Below are 17,919 nucleotides of genomic sequence, written 5' to 3'. Positions count from 1 at the left end.
CCGATAGACTTGCAGTGCTAGTTTCCCACCAAAAGAGTGCAGCATCGCACCTTATGGAGATGCTGTGCTATTTCCAACTACTCATTAGCAGAAAACTAAAACGTAGACAATAACAGAACCAGTGGTTCCAGCTCTTTCACTGAACACATCATTTGGTGGATAACAACATTACAAAAGGAGGTGAATTATGAGAAGTTGAACTTTTTGGACGGTAGCCGTCAGTTTTAAGGTTCATACAAACCAGTGCCTCGTTTTTCATTCACATCATCCTCCACTGGGGCAGAAACTGGGAGCAATCCAGACTTTACACCAGCAGGAAGGAACGACACACCAACAAATACGAAGGCCGACGCCAGGGAACAAAGTCACATCAAACATCCTTTCAAAGCCTGTGGTTTTTCCCTGACTGGGCTTTCATTTAAACAGCAACTAAAACGCACAAAAGAAGCCCAGATAGAGAAAGTCAGACCACGGTTGTTTAATGGAGCCATATTGTCATACCATATGTAGCCAGAGCCTCACTTCTTAACGATTTTCTTCCAGACACATCCCTGCTTTTTTTTTTAAAGTTATGGACCAGAACCAATATCTAATGCAGATATGCACATCGGGGACACCAGTCCCTCAGCTTCAGGACTAAAAATGAATATATTTTTGTAATTCACATTAAAAAACACTTTTGTTTGTTGTAACATGCAACTGACTGCGATTGAAGAAGACACAGAATATTATCTTAATCACATCTATATTTTAGCCAACAGTTCAACACGCGTATAGAAATATCTCAGTACTGTAAAAACAAATCTGCCGACACAGATAAAAGAGGAAACTCCAGTTCACTGGATCATTCTTATACATACTCCGTGTCAAATCTAGAGCTCAGCAGTTCATCTCTACAGTGTAGAAATGCTTTCCTCAACTCATCTTTTAACCATAATCAATAATTATTGACATTGGTGTGGGAGGATAATGGTATTCATCATCCAGTCCCCTCACGGCGCCCTCACGGCGCCCTCCGTCCCGCCTCCGTCCCTCTGCGATAGTTCTCCCTCTGTGTCCTCATAGTCTCTTCCTCATCTTGCCCTTCTTCTGATCACCCCGTCCAAAACCGGACTTCTTAACTTCTCCGAGCCACTTTTTGTTTTTGGTTCGGAGGTTCCTCATGCCTCCGCCCTGCAGGAACTGGTGCTTCTCCTCTTTCTTGCGCTGCTTCAGGATTTGGTCCCTCGACTTCAGCTCTGAGCGCACTTTGAGGCCACCGGGCGTCTGCTGCTGGCCAACAGGGCTCTGGAAGTTGGGATTACGGCCACGACCACGGCCTCGACCACGACCACGACCACGACCTGGACCTGGGAGACGGATAATACAGAGACATTGATTTAATATCATATTTCAGGGATGCATCAGATCATTTTACCTATGTGTAAACTTTCGATTTGGTCAGTAAATTTGAACAATTATTACGTTTTTCGGTCCCTCAGATGTAAGGGATTCGTTCTAAACTGTTCAAGGTAAGACTACAGTTGCTCTCCTACCTCCTCCAAAACTCCCATCTCCAAAACTCCCTCCTCCAAAACTCCCTCCTCCAGGACTCCCCCCTCTTCCTCCTCGTCCTCCCCTTCCTCCTCGTCCTCCCCTTCCTCCTCGTCCTCCTCTTCCTCCTCTTCCTCCACTCCCTCCTTCTCCATCTGAGCCAGATCCTCCATCATCGACCCTGTATTTTTTCTTCCACTCATCGTAACTGACGTGTGGTTAAGGGATACAACATCTCAACACAGATAAATATTGTCAGAGTGAGAGGGAACCGTAATAGTAAACAAGTACACAAAGGATACAAGTTCTTCTTGTTCTTCTTGTTATCGATGACCTGTCCACCATCTAGTCTGAGCCTCTTCTTCTGGTCCTCCTTTCCTGCATCTCTCACAAAGCGTTTCTTTTTACGATCCCTACAAAGGACAGAGAGACACTGAATTATGGTCATAAATGGCAGAATCAGAAGCATGAGGTGTCAGAAAGAGGAGGAGAGAAGTAGATTTAGACTGAATTTTCACCATTTCATGATGCTCTTGTGCTGGTTTAACTTGTTTCCTTCATCTCCCATCAGGTCCAGGACAGCTGAGGAGGCCTGCTGTTCAAAGGCAGTGCCCTCTCCGCCGAGACCTAACCTAAAGCCACACGGAACACGTGTCACAGGTTATCACACACAGTTAATACATTTTAAATCAAGTTGAGGTCTCTTTTTTTTTGTTTAATGTCTTACCCTCTCTCAGAGTCAAAGTCTTTGGGTCTGTAGGGGATGTAAAACTCCTCATCTTTGCCTGACGGTCTGCTTCTCTTGTTCTGTTCTCCTTCTTCCCCAAATTCCTGCAGGCTTCTCTTTTTTCCACCTCCTATGACAGTGAACACCCCCTGGTGGACACATGACGAATTACACGTTAAACATTGACATTTAGGCTGGCAAAATGAGGATTTGCAACAATAATTAACACAGAGATGCTGCGCCACCATTAAAAGGTTTTATATATATATATATATATATATATATATATATATATATATATATATATATATATATATATATATATATATATATATATATATATATATATATATATATATATATATATATATATATATATATATATATTTTAGAGCTGTATTGATTACTTCATTTAATGAGGAGTTGATCAGCAGCAAATGGTTTTGAATGGTTAATGTGTTTGCTGCTTCTCTTTATAATAATAGACAAACTGAATATCTTTGGGCTCAAGAGACGGGTTGTAGCTGCTTGGTTTCAAATCATAACGCCACACAAGAAAGAGTGTTTCTTGCCTTCATATCGTCATCCTCTTTTTCGCCCGTGTTGTGTGTATAATCATCGTCAGCGGTGGGTTTGACAGGCTGGTGCAGCCGGCTTTCTGCAGCCAGGTTGGCTCTCTGTTTACTGAATTTGTCCACCAGCCGCTTGTCCTTGGAGCGCTTGACCCGCATGATCTCACCAGCCTGCGTCTTACTGTTGGAGTTGATTTCAAAGATGGTCTACGTGAAGACAAAAAGGAGAACATTTTAATGTGCAGTCACAGGTCAGCAGGACATTTCTGCACTATGAGATGTCTACATTATCATCTACTGGAACTCACCGCTTTGGATTTGTAGCCTTTGATGGCATCGACTATGTGAAGGCGCTCCAGTTCCATTTTCTCCAAACCAGACCCTGAAACAAGATCAATCAAGAGGTTGTTACAAACTACTGCCTGAGCACCATCATCACCGTTTTCTTCATCGGACATCCTCCTCCAAAATCACCTAGTAGTGGATGGACGGCCATGCTGGACAGATCTGTGTTTTTGACCCGTCTGAAGGACTCGGGTGAGGGGCTCGGTCGAGACTTGAGATACTGCTTGTAGGCGTTCTCGGAGACGTGGTGCATGTTTTGCAGCTCCAGGGAGTTCTCGTGAACCGTGAACAAATGAGAACTTTCGTCATCCAGGATACTCTGAGGGACCCGACCGAACACACCCTCTAAATCTGGGAGGAGGGGACGAGCAGCAGAGAGCCAAAGATTATGACAACTAATCAATCCAAGAGCATACTCATCAGTTGAAGTCCTGGCAGGCGAATCCGCAAAGCCTACCTGGTGTGTGTTCAGGTGTGGCAAACTGAACCGGCCTTCCAAGGAAGAGGTGAAGGTCATAGACAAAAGGCATCTCATCGGGACAAATCAGACTGTAGGTTTTGCCACTGCGTCCAGCACGTCCCACACGGCCTGATGGGAAAAGACAGGTGATGACAATGGCCCAAAAGTATCATATCATGCTCATCACTTCTTCCCCTGATCGAGATCACGATTCATCGCGCAAGCCGCTTACCAACTCTGTGCAAGAAGAGCTTGGGCTTGGAGGGGAAGTTGTAGTTGATGACGTTGTCCAGCATGGGGATGTCTATACCACGAGCAGCAACGTCTGTCACAATTAGCACCATGGCTTTCCGATGCACAAATTTCCCGATGTTGATCTTTCTGGCAGTCTGATCGAGGGCGCTGTAGATGTAGGCACACTCGATTCCTTCTAAAGTCAGCAGCTGGACATGAAAACAACATAAGTCAAAAAGGTGATATTTTCTTAAATATGAGGAAACTTTCACATGGGCTTAGTGAGTATGTGTGTGGGGTCACTGAGGTTTGTGTCTTACCTCCTTGACGTACTCTACGTGGTGTTTAGTGGCTACAAAAACCACCGTCTGCTCCTGAGGCTTCACTATGTTCCTCAGCAGATGAAGCAGCAGCGCCTGCTTGTCATCCATGCGCAGATGGAAAAACGACAGCTGAGGGAAGATGGGAGAAATTAAAATTTTGGACAGGGTGGACAGATATGAAGAGGGGATTTAGCTCCAAGCTTCAGATACAAACATGCACCTCCATCGGTCATATTTATTCAAATGATCAAATAATTAATCACAAGGTCTCGGATGGAAGTCAAATCCCATTTCAGCAGCAACATGTCATATATAAATTATTATAAGCACATCATAAATGTGCTAATCACGTTCAAACTTTGAATGTTTCCCTCTTTAAACCGAGGTTTCAATGAGAGGACCAAGTCTACCAACCCTTTAATGTTTGATAAACTCTGTTTTTTCTTTACCTTAATCTGGTCACTGAGTTTAGAATCCACATCTAAACGAATCAACACTGGTTCAGTCAGCCCTGGCAACAGAAAAAGAAGATGGTTACGGTGATGATCTTCAACCATGATGCATGCATGTAAAACAGACGTGGTTAGTGATCTCACCAGCTCTGGCAAACTCCACCAGCAGCTTGGGCAGCGTGGCAGAGAACAGCAGAGTCTGTCTGCTGTCTGGAAGCCTCCGGATGACCTCCTGAAGCTGCTCGGCGAAACCCATTTCAAACAACCTGAGAGGAGGCGGAGGAGGAGGAGGAGGAAGAAAACAGACCCGTTCACACATTCATGCGTGCCAGTGTGAATCCAAGCTGTGAATTGAAAATATGACACCTTTAAACAATTCCACTTCTCACCTGTCAGCCTCATCAAACACCACGTATTCCACACCATGCAGCTTCAGGTTCATCTCCTTGATGACGTGCATGAGACGACCGGGCGTACCGATGATTCTAAGGGTGAGAGGGAAGAGATCAGGATTAAAAAACGTACAGGACATGGATGGGGAGAGTCGACATTATGAGGTAGTGGTACAACAAGACACTCACATGTCAGGGTTTTCATGAAGAGCGGCAAACTGATCATCCATTCTGGAAAAAAAAACATGCAACATTTACATCTATGCCGAGATCTGAGAGTACAACAGAAAACGAATATTGAGAGATCACCAACCTGTCTCCACCAAGGATCAAGGCAATCCTGAGGCCGGTGAATTTTCCCAACTACAATACCAAAATAAAGAGAGAAGTCAGGGACACTACTAAATCACAGGGACTGTATAAACAACAGTAAACACTTATCAGTGTGTTCATCTGACCTCTTTTGTGAACTTCATGGTCTGCAGGGCCAACTCTCTGGTGGGGGTCAGGATTAGGGCCCTGGCTCCCGTGGCTTGAGGCACTTTTAACTTCTCAAACATGGGCACCAGGAAGGCAGCCGTCTTACCACTGCCAGTCCTGGCCATGGCTACCACATCCTTGCCATCCAAAATCACTGGGATAGTCTGAAGTGGTGAAGAGAAGGATTTTGCATGACATATTGTGCTGTCCCAAATGTTTGCTTACGGGATTCTTTAGTGGCACTGACTTACCCTTCTTTGGATCGGAGTAGGGACTTTGTAACCCTTCTGCATGACGCCTTTATACACAGGGTAACTGAGACCTGAAATCACACACATTGTAGATAAATATGATTACCTCTGGAGAAACAATCAGACTTTACAAAAAGTAGATATTCAACCAGTGGACAAGCAGGGGAATCTGCACACTCCTCACAAGGTCTTACCCATGGACTGAAAGCCTCCAGACTTCTTTTTCTTCTTGTTCTGGGCTCTGACCAGCAGCCGGGTGTCAGGCTCCACGTCTGACAGGCATTCGGATGTGGCCGGGAACCGCAAGAGTTTCTTCCCTGGCTGTGGAAACCAATAACAAAACACAGCAAAACATGTTAACAACATGACGGAGGTACATTATTATCAGGCATTTTGCTGAATTCAACGATTGAAACATGTTTCTTCAAATACAAGGAGTACACATGTACCCCTGGATAATTATGACAAGATAGGATAATTGAATTGTAAAACACAAACATTGTTCACATAACACGTTTTAACTGCTGGACACGTGATGTCTCCTTCACTGAACGTGTATTGCCCAAATGCATCATGGGGTAAGTAAATCAATGGTATGTTTACATAACATCGAAGTAGTGTTCAATACGTTTGATGACGTATGTGTGGATGGGTATACACACGCACAGCAGCATCTTCCTTGTTTCATTAAACGTGTGCAATGAACAACTGTTAGAAAAAGTTTGTATACGAACGCTTCGAGTATGTACAGATAACCGCGAACACGTCATATTTGACTATTTAGGTGTCACGAGCTACTCAAAACATGTAATTTCATCAAATGCTACGATGAACGCATCAGCGGTCAACTGCTTCGCGAGTTATCTTAAAATATTGTTGCTTACGGAATCATCGTCCTTAACTTCAGCAGCCAGCTGAACGTCTCCGCTGTCAGAGTCGACCTCGTGCTCTCTGTTGCCCGTGTATCTCCTCTTCTTCGTCAGCTTCTTCTTCCTCTGCGCCATCCTGAGGCTTTAGTGCTCTCTTCGGTAACTTTTACTGTAGGGTCTGCGGAACAAAGCGTCGCCAAACTAAAGAATACTAGCCAACACAGCTCACAGCATCTCAACACGGTAGGCAGACATGTTGGATACACGTGCAAGCTTCTTCTTCCTCTGTTTTTTTTCCGGCTCCTCCTTCCGTTCTGTGTGACGTCGTTTGAAACTCCACATCGCCATCTCCTGCTCCGGAGCGTGTGAATCCAGCTAGAGGTCCAATCAGTAGCCCGTATCACATCTATAATCATGCATATTTTACTCACTTACTTTACTTTATCTCCACGCACTATGAGGCCAATATATTGTAAGTTGTGTAATTAATATTATCTGAACATAGTTTCTGATGTAACAATATCTCGTATAGGGGGATCTCGTATATAGAGGATGCAGATTTGATGAACTGTAGTCTACTTCAAAGCCAACAATCCAGCAGCGACATCGAACCCTATTACACAATTTTCCAGTCTTGCTTTTTCAATCCCCCTAAATTTAATTTATTAATTCAGAGGAGAAGCCTGGTATTTTGTTTGAAATCTATAAGCGCTGGTGAACATGAAGCAGAGGAGCACTATCTCGAATCCTGATATACCGGACTTTTAATCCGGTATATATTATATTATTCTTTTTTTTTTGCAAGAGTGGAGTGACCATCTCTACATTTCTTAATCCATTGTTTATCTATTTATTGCACACATGCCAGAGAGAAGTGTTTACATGACTATTCTAATTCTAGTTCATTCTAGTTCAGAGTTTGGGCTTTTCACTTGATTTATGAGAGGAAACAGAGCCAACATACAGCATCCTCGCCCTGTTTCCTCCTATAATGTGCACTTGAGGATGACACAGATGTCTCGTAGTCTGAATCTTGATTACACCTTAATTTCCTCAGCAACATCCCTGCTGCTGAGATGTATTATACACAGTCCAATGCTGATATAATCACAGGAGGTGTTTTGTCTCTCCTTCTCAGTCAGTATACAAAAATTCTAAATCTTTAAGCCACAATCATTTTCGCTCTGTTTCCTGAACCAACTGAACACTCTGGAATTGTTAAAAACTGAAGAAAACTGTTCTTCAAAGCTGTTTTTTGACCTGTAGTCAGATATATCTTATGTATATTTTCTTTATGTATGTAGGCTACATAGAAAAGGGAAAAAAGTCAGAGCATTGCCCGAAGGCTCTATACTGTGATGACCTTAACTGTATAAAACTCATGGGGAATCAGAGCTTTGCTTTTTGTTGCGTAACTTTTTATAAAGTGACTGTATAGGACATTTTGGCAGGCAAAGCCTACCCATCCAGGCAACAACTCACATTTATGCTGCAGGAAACTGGAAATATGCTACAAGATTTCAAGAAAAAAAAACAGATGTTATTCCACTGCACAAACATAAGCTTCAAGACAGAATCTCTCGGTCTCAACAAGCACACGCACTGTGCTAATTTTAGGATTCTGTCCTTAAATGCTATGAGACACGTGCTATCATAAAACATTGTTTTAAAATAGTGTTAGTACATATAAAACAAAGCCATTGTCATTCCTTGTCAAATATGTTGTCGCTAGTGATATAACAAAACAAAGCTCTCCCTCCATTCATGGATATTGCTCTGCCAAAGCTTATGTGCAACATCCTCGTTCAACAACCTTGATTCTGAATTATTCTTACACAAGTTGACTCTGTAAGGGGGTCAGATATCAGTTTCTTACTTGTATTCTTATACTGACTTTGCTTAAAGTGGTTTCGGATAAGTAATTTTCCTTTGAAGCCATAAATAATCAAGGCATTCACATCTAAGCTGATTGATTATTCATGAAATGTAAATGTCAGTGACAATTCTGCATATGGTTTCATTCAAATTTGAGTCCAGCTGTTGCTCAAGAAAACAGCTGCCCAAGACATCATCAATCCAAATGAACTCAGAGATGTATGTTATTCATTAGGAGCTCAAAGTAGAAAAAGATCCCAACTGTGTTTTTCTTCCCATTTTTAATAAACATCATATCTGGTCTGATCTTATTGGAATTCTTATGCTTTTTTATTGGATGTGTTATTAATGAAACCCAATAAATATTTTATAATAATGCACATTTTCTATTGGTGTCTTCAGCTTACAGGACTTTTTTGCATTTGCTCATAACTTTTTTGTTGTTTATAAGCAGCCACAGTTTTTAAATCACCCAGTGGAAATGTGTCCTTTGGATGATAACACTGACACTAATATGGCAGCCAAAACGTGTACTGTGCTGTTTGAAGTCAGTGGGCTGATGTACAGTAAATAAGTCAACACCATGGCAACAGCCCGGAGCTAATGCCATTCATATTCTCTCACAGAGCCCGAGTGCAGTGGCCCGGAGCCAAATCCGTGCAGGGAGCAGAGAGGGATGGCACGCAGGCAGTAGGTGCAGCAAGCCACCTAAAGGATCCGCTTTTGTTCTTTCAGGTGATTTAGGTGATAAAGCCTGAGGAGGATTAAGATATGAAGCTGGCAAAGATGGGAAGGTTGTGGTGTTTTCAATTTGGCATTCAAATAAAGCGGGTGTTGGCATCAGTGTACTCTCAGGTCAGCATCCAACGCTCCTGGCAGTCTTAACTCTCAGTTTTTCACTATGTCAAGCCCTCATGTTGAAACATGCTCCTGAATCACGCTTCATCTCCGCATGAGTTTATTTCTCTGATTATTCATGAGGCAGTGCTTTTAATCTTTCTCTCTATGCGCATCATAGGCAATGAAAGAAAAACGTAGGGAAGCATGTTTGGATTTTTCTCTTGGGAGATCTATAAATGACGAACATATAGATTCATGAGCACTTAATGTGGGCCAAGCTAAGCTGAATCCTGAGCTATATGGGACTTATGGTGGAGTATCCGACCTTTCAGAAAACCTGTGGTGTAAATTGTGTCAGCGATAACACGGATTTGAATAGTGCACAAATACGCTGGTTCACTATGCAGTCAGTGACTGAATGGGCACTGAATGAAAGTCATTAGGAAAACAGATGTCAACATGTCTCAGGTTGGATTGCTACAAAGAGTGTGTAGCAGATGCTGCCTCTAAGACTTGGAGATTTAGCAGGGTAAATTAAGAGATCATCAAGTTGTTGATTTGTAAAGCTAAGCCTATAAATGGGGGTAGCAGTTAAATATTCTTCAACTCTATCTGTGTCGATTTAATTATTTATCAACCGCTCTTTAAAAGGCTGGCCGTGGGTTCAGGGGACCTTTTAAAAATAGTCCAAACATCCAATTAGCATTGCGAGTGATGTGCTGCAGCATATCAGGCATGTCCCTCCAGCAAGCCTTCACATTTTTTTACATCCAAGGGGAAAATTAATCTCTGAAATCTGATAACAGCTCTTCAAAAAAGTTTGAATTGACTTGCATAAGAAGAATCACCAGCTTTGGAGTTTGGAGCATCCCATGAAATGATCGTATCCTAATTGTGAAATGTGAGATTTACTGAATGTGGAAACTGAAAACTGCTGTCGTAGTCTAAACTCAGATCCGTCTATGGATTTCAAACATTATGTCACTCAGTGTTTGTGCATTGGATTGTGGCCAATGCTAGCCGGTAAAGAACATGCTTCTGGATCAGCAACCAGTGTGCATCATGCAGATGTAATTAACCTGTGGGAGACAGCAGGTCTAAGGGCAGTTGAAAGAGAGGGTGAAAGCCTGGTCCTGGGCTCATTGGGCTGGCATGGCACTGTAAACGTGGTAGTGCCACCCCCAGTGACAGCAGCAGATGGTGAGTGGCCCCCGGGCTTCACCCTTAGGAGTGCTGGGCAGGCAGACAGAGCAGCCATGCACAAAATGCGAGGCCACTGATTGGACCGTGCGTCTTAAGATGCCACAGGCTGATAAGATGCTGAGAGGAGCAGCGCTTACATGCTTGAGAAGATGTATAATTATGTGAACCCGGCAGTTTCTCTGGACCCTCCACTCACCCATGCCAGGAGGTTGTAGCTTGTTAGGTCAGTAAATTGGCATTGGCTGGATTACAATCCTTATAAAAAACTGTAGGAGAATCATTTTAGGATTTCTGATGTAGAAGATAATATGCACAAAAGATATAGAGCATACTGGAATAATCTGAATTATAAAATATATTTAACTCGTATCAAAATGCTGGGTACCATCATTTAAAGGGTAATAAAGCAAAATTCAGAAGTGCTTACATTTCCACAACTGGAGCTTAGCCTTTTGCTGAGACGTCTCCTCTGCTTTATAAGGAGAATCCGGCTTTGCTCTCTCTTTAGTGTAAAACTGCAGAGGCACATACATCCGGTCAAACGTCCAATAACCTGATATTCTGGGTGCAAAAAGGCAGTTTCCCTTCAAGGCTTCAGCAGTTAATCTTACTGAAAGTGCCAGCATTAAGGCTATAATCAGGGGACATGTGACAAAAGCACAAGAACTGTCCCGAAAGGGCAGCGGAAGAGACCCTTGAGGATTTCTCCAGCCAAACTGGTGGGACATCAAAGTCCCTGAAAGTGAAGTCTCAAACCTCGATGCAGTTTCCAGGCTTCTGTCTTGCTTTAGCTGCATATGGCCTGCAGAATATCTTTCCACGTTGTGGAGTATTGTGGCCAAACACTAGTGGATTACTGCTCATTAAAGCTGCAGAGAACCCGCTGGGCTGTGGTTAATACACGAGACTTAATGGCCATTTTCAGTTTCATCTCCTCTTTTAAGGGAGGGTTATATATGATGACAGACGACCAGAATTAAAGCCCACGGAGCAGAATTAACTTTTCATGTATTTCCTCCTCACATCCTTGTTGTTTCTTTTTGGCCGTTGCTTGCACAGCCTCGGGCTCAGTTCTTCTTCTGGTGTCTTAATTGCAATTTCATCAAGAATTTAAAACCATGTAGCCTTCCCTATTCTTGTCACTGTCACTCCAAACGAGCCACCGCAGGGCACTTCAAGGGTATTTAAAGCAGCTATTGTGTGTCATAAGATAAGTCAGGAGCAGCTTGGGGAAGACTCACTTTCATCATTGTAGTACCGCCGGACCTCCTCTTCCCCCTCCGAATCCATCCTTCTCTCAGTCTCTCTTTCATGGCTTTATCACTCAAAGGCTCAAGCAGCTCAGCAGAATATAAATGAACAAGGGCTGTAAGATGGGGAAAGAGGGAAAAGGTCGGGACAGAAATTGCATGTGCACATCAGCATTGGAACTTTTACAAGGACGGCTCTTTTGCACTTCACACCACTCAGTTCGGTTGTGTTGATGCAATATGGAAATTTCATATTATAGATTCATCACCCATGTCCATGACGAATGGGAATCTTGAGATGTTGGTGCGTGGGTGTGTGTTTTCGTGAGTGTGCATGCCAAATGTAATGTCACTTTTATAATTAAGATAAGGCTTTTATTTTGGAAAGAGTTCATGTTCAAGCAAAAGTTTTAAATCTTGGGAATTATGATAATTTTTCGCTTTCTGGCAGAGAGTTAGAAGAAAAGATTGGTACCACGCTCAAACATGACAGTGGTATGAATCATTTCCTTTAATTCAATCTTCTCATTTAACTCTCAGCAAGAAAGCAAATTAGCATATTGGACAACATGTAAAACTATTCCTTTAAGGTTATAGTTTACACACACACACACACACAGGAATATTGATTAAAACTAAGCTTAAACCGCATCTTTTCCTCCCTCACCTCCTCATGCACACATGCAACTGTCCACATGAGCACTTCTACCTACCATATGCTTCAGCCAGATTGTACACACTGCTGACATTTCTCTTCTCTCAGCCTGTTTTTCTTTACACACACACTCACACACAAACAATGACTCATGAATAAAAGCACAGCGCGAAGAGACAGCTGCACACACTTACAAATAAAAGGAGGCACTGCATGTGTGTGCAGAGACAAAACAACTGCAGAACATGATTAGGCGCTGTTTGTTTTGGCAATGAGCGCTAATGAAAAATAGCTTTTTCTGCTTTCCACTGTGATCAAGATGTATGCAGAAAAATCTGCTCTAAATATGTCTTAATATGAATGACAGCGATCATTGGCAGCCATCTATCAGGCAGGACCATATGTTGCTTTGGGTGGGGAGGGAAAGAGGGCTTACGGCAAAGCCTGCCTTATCCTCTGGCATTACAGTCTCTAAGAAAGGATTTACTCTTTAATTCTTGATTAGATAGAATTTTCTCTGTGTGCAAGCACCGGGATACACAGACCAGAGATAACCTGTCCTATTGGGAAAGTGTGTGGTGTGTGTGTGTGTGTTTGTGTGTGTGTGTGTGTGTGTGTGTGTGTGTGTGTGTGTGTGTGTGACTGTGTGTTTGTCCTTTGGCAATGCTCCTGAGACACACATGCAAACACTCGAGCACACATCAACCTGGCCCCCTTGGTGTGCCATCCCATTTAGCGCCTGGGCTTTTAACACATTGTGATAGGGCTATTATTAGAAGTGATTAATTATCAATCAGGAATTAATCCTGATTGATGTGTTTTCCCCCTGGAAAACAGGGGAAGGGACCACGCTCACTTTCTACAATTGTTTATTTTCATCTCTGTGATGAGACGAGGTGGTTGTAATTTGCTTGTTGACATGAGAGAAGAGATGGATTTATTTTCCCTTGACTAATCAAACAACGAGTTCAACCAGCTTCTCCTGCTCAGGACACGAGGAGACCGCTGAGGAAGACATTCATTTATTTAGTTCCCTCACTCATTTATCTTCCTCCCCCACGTCTCTTTGCCTGACTGGCTGCTGAGCTGACTGACTGCCTGGATGGTTGGCTCCCCCTCTCACTGGACACAAACTGCCAGTTAACTCACGCACTGCGTGAGCTTCGCTGAGGCTGGGGTGGAGAGAGACACTCGGGCTGCTCAGGCTTTGGAAAGTGGGATCGCCGCTTGGTTTCTGTCTCTGTCTTTTTTGGTGGACTGTTAGATGAGAGCAGAGGAAATTTCTGCCTCTGTCTCCTCCAGCACTGACCACCGACTGTCACTATTGTGCTGCATCCATGACTTTACATACCTGGCTGGTGTATGGGCTTGGATTTATCTTGGTTTGGGCACTCTTCTTGAAACAGGGTGAGCAGTATTTTGGTTTTCAAATTTGTAGTTCTGCAGAGACATGTGAGTTTGATTACTGTGTGTGTGTGTGTGTGTGCGTGTGTGTGTGTGTGTGTGTGTGTGTGTGTGTGTGTGTGTGTGTGTGTGTGTGTGTGTGTGTGTGTGTGTGTGTGAGTTTGATGTCTGTGTGTGTGTTTAATGTCCTAGTGTGAGTGTGTGCGGTGTGTGTGTGTTTCTGTGTGTGCATTTGTGTTTGATGTCTGTGTGTGTGTGTGTGTGTGTGTTTGTGTGTGTGTGTGTGTGCAATCTATGACACCACCGATACAATAATCCTCACTTAAAACAGCCTTTTACGGGCCAATTAATCAATAAGATAATGTACAGCCATATAGGGAATATGTTGTATATACAAATGCAAATAATGAGACCGAATAAATAACATATAAATACAGTGAAAGTACTGTAAAAATCAACTTTTAACATTTGCAAAATATAAAAAAACAGAGCAGTGGAAATATAAAAATAGGCTGGTGAATGTTTCAGACCAAGACCACCTGAAACGATCACATAAATATAATGAATGACCATCGTGTAATTGACCTGGGAGTGCCTCCAAACAATAGATAATATTCATAGGTGGCAAACTAAATTTCCCCATAGAGCTATAACGATTGACCTGACTCAGCTTCGCTGTAACCTTTGTTTCACTCGGGGCCAAACAAGAGGAAACGTGATGTTGTGCGCTGAGATGTTGCTTTGCTTGATTCATATCTCTATGTTTCGTCTGAGTCAGGTCACCTTTGATCCCAACTGCAGACCAGAGGTTGAAGTGAGGTCCTGGACAGACTGATGAGGAGGCAACAAATAGCCGAACTTAGATATAATTGCAGTGCATTCCAAAGGGTATCCAATTTACAAATTAATTAATAATTAATTAATTTCTGTTGAAAATCCAACAGAAATTCTAAAAAGGTGACAGTGATAGTATGAAGTGTTCATTAATTAAGTTAACGACAATCTGATACCTGTCTTACATAATGCTTGATTACAGTAGTCAGCTTGCGTTCATAATTAGTTTCTAATATGTTTATGGTGCCCTGGAAGCTCATTTTAAGCATAACCTCATTTTAAGTCCCATCGAAAGAGCTAAACTAAATTCAATGAGACAGGCAAGCAGTATAACCTTTCCTGAATTAAATTAAAATGTTCTTATGGTAATCCGTGAAATCCTTTTTGTTTGTTTGCTTATGCTGCCTATTTTTCTTTCCATGCTGTCTTCCTCTTAAAATGTTTCTGATAAAAAATGCATTATGCATAATGTAATAGTGTAATGGATGCTCAGTGTTGAAATTCAAATGAGCTTTAGCACATTTGAATTTCAAATGCACAATGTACTCAATACCAATAATTGATAAGATTAGATTTAGGTCACAATAGATTTGAGAGTGAATCAACATTTGCAATGCATGTACTGGGAGAGGATGGGGTTATAATAAATCGCACTTTGCCATAAACGCTGAATGTCTTTCCAATATGCCCTCATTATGTTGACTAATGCTCATACCGGGCAGCTTTTCAATGTTTCATGTGGTGTGTAATAACAAAACATCACAGTGAATTGATTAATCAGGTTGTTTGCCAGATATAAATGACCATTCCATTGCTTTGTACACAACCATTACCCCAGCTCTAATGACACACTCCAATATTTATATGAGCTCTGACTGCATGGTGTATCACCAGCAGGGGAGTATGACACATCCCCTAAATGCTGGCATCTGCTCTCTGTCCCTGTGAGGCTTTACATTGATTCCAGCAGATTTCTAAAGTGATTTTTGTAAGAGCATTTGCCTGGGATTAGTTTGCCACTGAAAGCTCCATCAGAGCTTTTGGTGGGCTATTTAACAGAGCAGAGACGGCGAGAGGCCTCGAATCCGCTCTCTGTCCACAGGGCTGCACAGATAAAGAAGGAGGATTGGTTTCAGCCAAAGCTAATCTTCCATCTTGTGTGTGGGGTTTTGGAGGTCAGGTACAGGTGTGTGAGGAGTCTGAGTCCACGGACAATCCATTTAAGCTCTGGTGGATTTGTTCTGTTCAGGCTTAGGGTTACTTTTCTTGAGGGAGTTAGACTGTGAGAAAATGAGACGGAAGTAGAGGGGACTAAAGATGAAAGAAGACTTTAGAAGCATTTTATTTCTGAATATGTGCTTTAAATTCCCTACTCAACAATAATTCAGTGTCTGCTTGCTCCTCTTTTAATAATAGGGACCAAACCTATTTTGGCAAATGAGCATGTTAACTGATGATTTTTAGGCATCAGTTGAGAGGGAAAAGTAAACAGCATAATCTAGCTGCATGTTGATTTAGCTCCTCTCGCGTCCCTCCCCGTGCTGTAGTTTCCACCACAACACTTATGGGTGCTGCTGAGTGGTAGAGACACGGCTGTGAGATCACAAGCTGGAGCTGGCAGGCAGACAGCTTGGGATGGGGTGTACTACTGAGGGTGAGTCACCCCTAAGCACAGACTCGAAGAGAAGAGACGAGGAGAGAAGAGGAGAGGAGAGGAGAGAGGAGGAGAAAAGAAAAGAAAAGAAAAGAAAAGAGAGTCGAAGGGAAGGGAAGCAGTTGAGTAACGTCAGGATGAGAACAAATATCAACCACATAAAAGCAATGGTCCCCTTTTGAACCGTGAAATGTTTCAGAGAAATGAACTGGGATGAACTTCTCTTGAAAGGCTCTGCAAGATACCGCTTTCAGTTGAACAGAAGGACGGCTTTAGAATGAGCTCATTTGCACTGTGTATGTGCTCTTGTTGCTTCAGGGGGAAAAAACACCACAATCCCCGCAATTTCAGTCTGCATCCGCAGTTGTTATAAAGATCATTTGAATTTGAATCAGAGCCATTGCAGATGCTTCTGACATAGGTTTGGAGTCATGGCTATATCAAAGTCAATTGGCTGTTTGGGTGCAACTTGGAAAACTCTGAAGCAACAATATCACTATTACATCAGTGTATTTAATTAGGTTGGTTGTCTTACAGTCAGTTTTATTTAATGTGCCGACAACTATTTTGATTCATAAGCCCCCCATCCAACAAGAAGACACATACATCTGTGCCAGACAGGTCATAGGCTAATCTCTTTAATTTCTAAATGTTTCTTCTTGTTATGTGAAAATTAAATCTTATATTGATAATCATAATGGTGGTGTGAGGAGCTCCCAGGGGTCACCATAGGCCCTGCGTGGATCTCTGCCTGTATTGCATAAAGTATCTGCGTATGCTATTTCTGCCATTGCCCAAAAGTAGCAGCAAAGGTTCCATTGCTTCTGCACCAGTGGCTTTACACAAACAAGCTGGCACATCGTCTTAAACGGCACCCTAACAAGTTGTCGTGTACCGTTCTGTGTGTCCCCTGCAGTCCAGGGGCTGCAGTGCTATGGCTGCAACATCCTCCAGGGCCAGAGGTACGTGGACGTGGGTTGCTCCAACCCAGAGGTCATCACCTGCACCCACTCACACAGAGGCTTCAAACACCGCTTCTGCATCAAGACAGAGAGCAGTGAGTAAACCTCCGTGACCAATATGTAATGACTAATACACTGAAATCACAATTTTCTAGTCTATTCATCCTCCAAGTCAGTGAGCTACTGCGTCTGATACTTCTATGGCGGAGTGGACGATTATTAAATCATGATGAATTCACACTGGCGTGCCACTGGACATTGGCAAAATCATTTTGAATCATACTTTCATGTATGAAAAATGTTCTTTGTCTGCTGATGTGAATATATTGCTCCCTGCACTGAGGGTAGTTACATAACCCTACTTGCGGTGTGCTTTGATGAGTACATTAGAAGTCATTCCTTGTTTGATGTTAAGTCAAATGGAGGATGTGGACGCCCAGGACAGGAGAGTGACGGTCAGATGAGTTCTGCTGTATCCATGGAAGCGTGGACAATCCAGCTGTTCCTTTGCTCGATGTCTAAAGGCTCCAGTCATGTTGAAAGGGCTGATGATGCACCTTTTCCGTGTGCTCAGAGAAACAGCAAGCTCAGAAAAGGACCGACA

The 17,919-nt window shown here is 42.7% G+C and overlaps 1 protein-coding gene across 1 annotated transcript; it reads right to left on the bottom strand.

Annotated features, from left to right (window-relative positions):
• Positions 1–737: 737 nt before the first annotated feature.
• On the bottom strand, positions 738–6,892 carry ddx54 (DEAD (Asp-Glu-Ala-Asp) box polypeptide 54). Its single transcript, XM_079179440.1, has 20 exons — positions 6,654–6,892; positions 5,964–6,090; positions 5,770–5,840; positions 5,497–5,682; positions 5,352–5,401; positions 5,228–5,269; positions 5,036–5,131; positions 4,791–4,912; positions 4,644–4,705; positions 4,192–4,323; positions 3,870–4,080; positions 3,635–3,766; positions 3,307–3,528; positions 3,141–3,214; positions 2,833–3,039; positions 2,261–2,409; positions 2,052–2,165; positions 1,836–1,946; positions 1,536–1,741; positions 738–1,349 (listed from the first exon to the last, which is right to left on the bottom strand). The coding sequence occupies exons 1-20, from the start codon at positions 6,771–6,773 to the stop codon at positions 1,060–1,062; spliced, it is 2,724 nt and encodes a 907-aa protein (XP_079035566.1). The 5' UTR covers positions 6,774–6,892; the 3' UTR covers positions 738–1,059.
• Between the last annotated feature and the right edge of the window lie 11,027 nt (positions 6,893–17,919).

Source organism: Pholis gunnellus (genome assembly GCF_910591455.1).
Source record: "Pholis gunnellus genome assembly, chromosome: 18".
In the NCBI taxonomy this organism is placed as follows: domain Eukaryota; kingdom Metazoa; phylum Chordata; class Actinopteri; order Perciformes; family Pholidae; genus Pholis; species Pholis gunnellus.
Note: the sequence above shows the minus strand (reverse complement) of the source record. Positions and strands in the feature narration are given on the sequence as shown.

Bases quoted from the DNA above. Each gene is read 5' to 3' on its own strand.
- ddx54 (XM_079179440.1), bottom strand. From the start codon at position 6,773: ATGGCGCAGAGGAAGAAGAAGCTGACGAAGAAGAGGAGATACACGGGC. The intron at 4,706-4,790 runs GTGAGATCACTA...TTCTGTTGCCAG, and splicing joins GGTGGAGTTTGCCAGAGCTG to GGCTGACTGAACCAGTGTTG. The intron at 3,767-3,869 runs GTAAGCGGCTTG...TTTTCCCATCAG, and splicing joins GCTCTTCTTGCACAGAGTTG to GCCGTGTGGGACGTGCTGGA.